The sequence below is a fragment of the Zootoca vivipara genome, chromosome 15 (genome assembly GCF_965207765.1).
Source record: "Zootoca vivipara chromosome 15, rZooViv2.hap1.1, whole genome shotgun sequence".
NCBI lineage: Eukaryota > Metazoa > Chordata > Lepidosauria > Squamata > Lacertidae > Zootoca > Zootoca vivipara.
The window spans coordinates 16481359-16489125 of record NC_142598.1 but is presented as its reverse complement, the minus strand read 5'-3'; the positions used below and the strand labels follow the sequence as shown (position 1 = coordinate 16489125).

Below are 7767 nucleotides of genomic sequence, written 5' to 3'. Positions count from 1 at the left end.
TACTCTGCTGATTTCTGCAGAAGCAATTGTTAATAAAGGTAGAAGGGCAGAGTAAGGTTCCCCACCACAAAACCTGATTAGTTGGCATCCCTGGCTAATATGGGGCTTTGCCAATGAACCTTGTTAGATAGGTACTAAATCTTTATTCACTGTGCTGCTAGGACATCTGCTCAAAGAGTGAGGACTGCAGCTGTTCTACTGGCAGTGCCCTCCAGTTAGCTATCAGGAGCTGAGCACCTAGTACTACTTCTTATATAAACTCCAGGGTCTACTATTCCTTAGCTGAGCAAAAAGCCATCTGCCAGCCATTAACTTATATGCATACTTTTAAATTTTTTTTGAAAAAATAAAAAGCTTAGTAAAATGCTTTTATTTGGGGGGGGACACACACACACATTTGAACTGAGACTGAACCAGGCTTAGCAAAAAAATAACTTTGACAGGAAGCAAATCATGGAACAGGGCCAAAAAATATGCTATGGGGAAGAGAATGGAGTCTGAAAAAGAGGGAGAATTGTAACGCTGCCACAGACGCTAGAGTGAGGGAGTGTGGTGTATCTGGAGATGCAGGAAGTGAGACAAAAATACAGAATGTGTTGCTTCCACACTACAGTCCACCAGCATGCCTGGGGCATTCCTTTTCTGCAATTAGCTGGAACTGGAATTAAAACAGAAGTTCCATGCTTGCACATGATAATAGCGCTATACTACCCAGCAATGCCTTCCCCCATGACCAAGAATCTCATAATGTTTATGCACTGGCAAGTCTAGTTCTATAAAGGCTTTCAGCAATGTTAATTAAAATATTCCTTCTTGAAGATTCTTCCCATTTATTGTTTTTTGGTGGGCAATGGAAAGGGATTATAGTGAATAGCTTTATAACTGCTGTTTCAGTAGCCCCTCTTAATTGCATGTTCCAACTGTAATTTTCTGCTCCTGTGGGAGGATGGAGGCTATAGCTACTTATTTCCTCTCATTTTGGCACCTTTACAGCAAAATAATGCTGGTTTGCTTTTAAATAAGAAAGGGGAGGGAGTAATTTAAACCTCTCCCCCTCCCCAAGTGGAACAGAAGTTGACATGAGGGCAATTATGAGGTCGAAAGGCAATGGACAATTTTTTCATGATTATCCTGTACCATGATCATCAGAAAGCAATAAAACGGACTGCAACTGCAAGCCAGGAAGTGTTTAATTAAAGGCACAGGAGCCTGTAAAAAGCTCCAGTCATGATTTGTGAGTCCCTAGTAGACAGGCGCATGTTGCAATCTTTATTGCTACTCCTCTTCCACAAATGCAACAAATCAGGTCTGGAAAAAAAAGATGAGAAGCAAACACAGAAAAAACTGGAATGCAATAGGATGACAATGGCGTTGTCTGGATGCACCATAAAAAGTGAGTAAGCAAAGGGTGGCAATTCCACAGAAGAGGGTGGGTGTGAAAGCAGCCAAAGATGATTAGATGACAGATGAAGGAATCGTGTCCATTTGATACCAATGCTGAGTGTCTGATTTTCCTGCAGCCCACTTCCCCTCCATATATGCCCATCCCCACAATACAGAAAGGTATTCACTGCCCAGGAGAATGTGATGTGAGCTTTGGCTCTTTTGAAGATGCTTCAAAACCGCATGAGAAGGAAAGGGGAAAGATGGGGAGACACCGAACAGGAGATCCTGCTTCTGCATCCCATTATCAAGCATGCTTACTTAAACATAAATAAATAAATACATGTTTGTGTATGAACATACAAGGGATATCTTTGAAATGTTACCATGAAGGTGCTAGTAGTTCTTGTCTTCTAGGCCTTCCTCCTCACCCCTCTGCTCACATTAGACCACCCCAGTCATCATCTCTGCCATGAAGACCCACCACGGAGCCCAACTCCTCCTGAGCTAAAACCTTGATTTGGGCTGGGTCTGCAATGGTGACAGAATGTCAGGGCACAAAGGGATCTACAATACTGCTGCTGCTGTGTGAGGAGTAGCAGTACCATACTCTCAGGCGGATGGAACTAAAAGGGAAGGCTGCCAGTTCTATGGGACTCTCTGGCCAACTCAGTGTTTGGTCTTGCAACGAAGGAGCCGGGCCTGCTGCTTCCAGGGCAATCACAGGTTCACCAGTGGGATCCTGAGCAGGAAACAAGGGCGGAGAGAGAGAGAAAGGGGAAGAGAAAGAGAAAGAGTAAGAGGGATGAACAATGTTCCCTGTGTTGAGAGGTAAGGACAAAAGCTGTTTTATCTGGTCTCTTGTTCTTTTGTCATAGGGTGCACTTCTAAGTCTCCCCAGACCCTTTGTGCTACAGCAGAGGTTCTCAAACTTCTTTTCCTGGGCCACACTTTGAGAATAAAAATTTGCTGGTGCCACACTGAATTGTTTTACATGGGAAAACAAAAAGAAATGACTCCTAGCAGTACTTTGTTTGTAACACAGAGCACAACTACTTTATAATCTGATCATGTATTAGGGATTGGACTGAGGAGGAATGGTGGGAGTCACACGTCCCCCTTCTCCTGAACTTTCCCAAGGGCAGGAGGATAGTATTGATTTAGAACAGTGGTTTGCAGAGGGGCATAGTCCAGAGGGGGAAAGCTGGGAAATACTAGGTGAGGAACAGCTGGAAGAGGAAACACCAGGAGAGACAGCTGGCAGATTCAGTGTCCTTGGACAGCATTCCTGACCTCCCCTTTGCCCAAGACTAGACAGGCTCTGAGGGTGATAGAACAGACGTAGTGACGTAGATTAATGGGGACGGAGGGGGTGAACCTTAACTGGGAGCAACGCCATTTTTAGAGAGATATTCATTCCTTTGTCTCTCGCTGTGATTATTAAAGAACTTATCTGGTAAGAACACTCCTTTCATTCTTCTTTTTAATTACTGCCACTGGGGGACGGATCCGATTCCCTAAAGCCTGACATCATGGGACATCCAGAAAATATAAAGCAATGCAGCTACATAACAACACGGATCATTCCCAAAATATACTTGCATGTGAAGACCCCCAAACCCCCTCCAAAATAAATCACACAGGGCACAGAATATTTGTTTAAGATTTTTGACATTAATTTGACCACAGCTTTATTGATTACAGCATGTGAGTGGTTGCTTAGGCATTGGTTCGGACTACCTGAACCTGCACCGGCAGAAACAGGACTGACAACTGGAACCTCCAGAGGTCAGTAAGGGAAAACATACTGGGGAAGCACAGTATGTCCCTTAAGTATGCCTACAAATTCAATGAAAATCTTGCTGTTGCCGGGTAATCTCGTTTATTACAATACTTTGATACTATACTACACTGAAATGTTTACATGTTCCTTTGCTTGTCTTTTGAACCATGCCACCACACTTGCCATCCTCTCCTGCCCACACCCTTTGGAACGCCTCTCGTAGAGAGTAACCATAACAAGATAATTTTAGGAGAACTCGTAGTTCATTAAGGCACCGCCCTTTAATTGATTAGATATACAGTGGTGCCTCAACTTACTAATTTAATCCGTTCCGAAGGCACCTTCATAGGTCGAAAAATTCGTAAGTTGAAAAGTGCCATTGGAAACCTGATTTTCCATAGGAATGCATTGGAAGCGGAAAAATTCGTAAGTCCCCATCTAAAAATTTGTAAGTCAAAAAAAACCCTATCTAAAACCGCCGTGGTTTCCGTTTGGATGTCGAGAAATTTGTAAGCGTGCGGCCATTTGCCCCACTCATAAGTTGAAAAATTCCGTTGTTGAGTCGTTCGTAGGTTGAGGTACCACTGTAAATGGATTTGAACATCATAAAAAACTTCAGTAGCCCCTATTTGGGCATCCACTCCACCACCATCACCCCCCCCCCCAAAAAAAACCCTCTGTGCTTGTACTAATGCAGAGGGGGCAAATGGGACCATAGCAGCTAGCTGGCTTCACCCTTGCACAACAGGTGGCAGGTGGTGGCAGGGTGTTTGTAGGGGAATCCTCTCTCCCAGACCTAGGCTCTGGCCATGATGTGGAACTATTGTGGAGGGAACGTTCAGGCATAAAGAGCTGGATCTGCACTACAATGGGTTCCCCTTTCCACAGGGCAGGCAGGGGCATGGCAGTGGGGGCATTGCCACTACCCCCCTCTCCCTTGCCATGTGATTACATTCAATGTAGAGTAAATAGGGCAAAAAGAGATGCCTTTTTGAGATACCAGTGTCAGCACTTAAAATGAAGTAAACTTGGCGCTTTGTTGTCAGAAGACAAGTCCAATTAAATAGTTTCTTGTTTTTCTTTAGAACAGCACACCAGATGCAACATACCTACTATAAAAAATGTGCAGCTCATGGTCCCAGCAACTGGAATTTGATCAACCTTATCTTATTAATCAACCACTGCTTTGGGTTGCATCCCTGCGAAGAGTTAGGCTGATACAATCTCACTGAAGCCAACTGCACGCAGAATTGCAGATCTGGTTGATTAATTCATTGATTAAAACAGGCCAAAGATTACAGCTCTGCATTTTAGTGCTGCAGCTGTTGCACACTGGGTACGTACAGCTGAGAGTGAGTCATCTTCTTCAGAACATGTGCTTCAGCTGAAAGAGGATCTGCTTTCCCAGCATTATACTTGTACTACATCAGTACTGTCCTATCTTCTCAGATCCAGGACCCACCTTCAGACCAAGCATGCAAATGGGGACCAACTTCTTAAATCTTAGAATCATAGAGTTGGAAGAGACCACAAGGGCCATCCAGACCAACCCCCTGCCAAGCAGGAAACACCATCAAAGCATTCTTGATTGATGGCTGTGAAGCCTCTGCTTAAAGACCTCCAAAGAAGGAGACTCCACCACACTCCTTGGCAGCAAATTCCACTGTTGAACAGCTCTTACTGTCAGGAAGTTCTTCCTAATGTTTAGGTGGAATCTTCTTTCTTGTAGTTTGAATCCATTGCTCCGTGTCAGCTTCTCTGGAGCAGCAGAAAACAACCTTTCACTCTCCTCTATATGGCATCCTTTAATATATTTGAACATGGCTATCATATCACCCCTTAACCTTCTCTTCTCCAGGCTAAACATGCCCAGCTCCCTAAGCCGTTCCTCATAAGGCATCGTTTCCAGGCCTTTGACCATTTTGGTTGCCCTCCTCTGGACACGTTCCAGCTTGTCAATATCCTTCTTGAACTGTGGTGCCCAGAACTGGACACAGTACTCCAGGTGAGGTCTGATCTTTTATGCAATCTGCCTGAATGGTGGTCACTGTATTGCTTTTGTGACATGCCCCTCCCCTTAGGTCAGGCTATTATGACCCTGTAGTGCAGTGGTTCTCAAAGGATGTAGCAGGAGAGGATGGCAAATGTGGCAGGAAGATTCAAGGACAAAGAAACATTTAAACAATTCAGTATAGTATAGTACAGTGGTGCCTCGCAAGATGAAATTAATTAGTTCCGCGAGTCGCTTCGTCTTGCGATAATTTCGTCTTGCAAAGCGGGTTTGCCGGGGGAGGGGGGGAACTGCCGAAAAATGCGTCTTGCGAAGCACAGCCATAGAAAACTTCGTCTTGCAAGTCACCAAAAACATCGCAAAACGCTTTCATCTTGCGAGTTTTTCGTTGCACGAGGCATTCGTCTTGCGAGGTACTACTGTATAGTATAGTATAGTATAATAGTATCATTGTATCATATCAAAATGCTTTTTTAAAATTGCAGAGTACTGATAGACAACTTTTCAAAATGAGAGCAAGAGCATTGAGTGATAGTGAGGACAATCCCAATTGTGATCCACAATCGCCATTCTGACAGAGTGCTGGAGGAAACTCGTTTATAATTATATTTTGAGAATGATTCATGTTCTTACGTAGCTGCATTTTTTAATACTTCCTGGATGTCCCAGGATCATATTATAAAGTAGTTGTGTTCCATGCTATAAATCAAGCACGGCTGGGAGTTGTTTCTTTTTTGCTTTCCAGTGTATTGCCTTGCTTTTGCTCTTTGCTGTTCATAGCGAAGGCCTTTGGCTATATACAATAAATTGATTGATTGATACTTGCAATTTGTGTGAGTTACCTGTTGAGCTGGAAGGCACTGGTCTTCCCTAGTCCCTCTAGCTTCTCCATGCCTTCCAGTACCTGTCCAGTTTCCATCATGTCTGGTGTCGGGGTCGGCGAGTCGCTGAAGGGCCCCAGGATGCTGACCGCAGAGGGAGATAGGTCTGTTAAGGGCTGATGGCTACCCTCCTGCTGCAATCCACTTTGCTGGCTGGAGTGGTGACGTCGCTTCTGGTTCCTGTCCCAGCTACAGAAAGCCAGAGGATAGGGGGAGAGAGAAGGCTGTTACCATCAGGAAAGGTGAGACCTAACCAGAGGATTGTGCCTCCATGCCTTACGTTTGTTTTCCTGGTACCCAAATACCTTTCCTCCGACTGTAAGGAATATACAGTCCACCCGAAGCACAATGGGAACGTGAAATGTCCACTTGTACAGCTGACATAAAATATGGACTCCAAGTTGGAGTGGACCTCTAGTTCTCTGCTCAAGCTTTCCACCTCTTAGGATAATGATGGTACTGGATGTGGGGGTGAAAGCCATGTGTGCCTACTGGGCCTTTCCCCATATATTTCTCCCAATGCCAGTAGGGTTCCTCTCTGGGTCGCATCCTTTCCAGAGGCAACATCAACAAGGACTTGAACAGGGGCAGTTGCGGCAGTTCTTTGTCCAACGAAGCTCCCTTTGGAACACCTTTATCCTTTCGCAAATTGTTTGTTTAATTAAAACTTGGCTGTCGGGGAGAGCTTTGTCTTACTAATGAACTGTTTTGTTTTTGAGTGCCTCTGGACTGTAACTCTTTTGCAGGAGTGCTTCAAGTGCATAAAAGAACTTTAGGTCTTGTGCAATGGATTAATGGGCTCTGCCATCCTAGCACAACCAATCTACTTTCAAAAAGGATCTGATTTGGGACTTGTCCCGACAGTCCCGTGATTTCTAGACACAGGTCTGAGAGGTTTTTCTTTTGTCCCACTGCTTTCCCCAGGAAAACCCACTCTTCACTGCTGAATCAGAACAAATGTCGACCCGCAGAAAGCCAGATTGACGTCTGATCTGATTCGGCAGCAAACAGCTGGGGCTCAGCAGCCATTCCTGATATTTTGAGTTTCACTATGAGTTTGTACTGAATTGTATTAATTGCTTGATGAATTTATTTGTGGTTTTTTGCTTTAAGTACATGCTATTGTGTTTGGGTATGATTGCACTGATTGAAACGCTTACTCATTCTTAATGCTAATGTTATTGTTGCGAGCTGTTTTGAGATCAGCATTGTTGTTAGAAAAACAGGATGCAATTATCAAATCATATCAAAAGGATGCTGGTTTTTGCTCAAAAAATGATGGCCAACCAGCCCAAGCCTACCGCTTTTTAAATACAGGTGTGGGTACCAGCACTTCAAAAAGCTGTGTTCTGCTTTTATAAGAAACCGAAAGAGGGGGGGGGCAAAATGAAATTTTCAAGATCAATACCTGTCAGAGAAATAAGCCCTTCAATGGAACTTGAAATATGACAGGGGAGTAAACTAAGCCATCTACAACTTGATTTGGTGGTTTGGGAGGACAGAGATGGTAATAAAAGTGTTGATACAGTGGGTTCTTCATTTGAAGTATGTGCCCAATTTCCTCTCAACTTCTACATTCACATGACAGATAGGCATTCTATCAAGCTGGTTCAATCAGCCCTCTAGTCTTTCCACCATACATTTTTCAAGCGATCTGCCTGCCTTATATGTTTGTAAAAGCACAACATGTATGTTTAACTGTTTCCCTA

The 7767-nt window shown here is 44.0% G+C and overlaps 1 protein-coding gene across 1 annotated transcript in view; it reads right to left on the bottom strand.

The window, feature by feature from the left end:
• Positions 1-351: 351 nt before the first annotated feature.
• Positions 352-7767, bottom strand: part of PIANP (PILR alpha associated neural protein) — a 30698-nt gene continuing 23282 nt past the window's right edge. Inside the window, exons 5-6 of the mRNA XM_060268817.2 lie at positions 6020-6247; positions 352-2125 (exon numbers count right to left, since the gene is read on the bottom strand). Of these exons, the coding sequence (XP_060124800.1) occupies positions 2104-2125; positions 6020-6247 (250 nt within the window). The 3' untranslated portion in view covers positions 352-2103. The remainder of the gene's footprint in view (positions 2126-6019; positions 6248-7767) is intronic.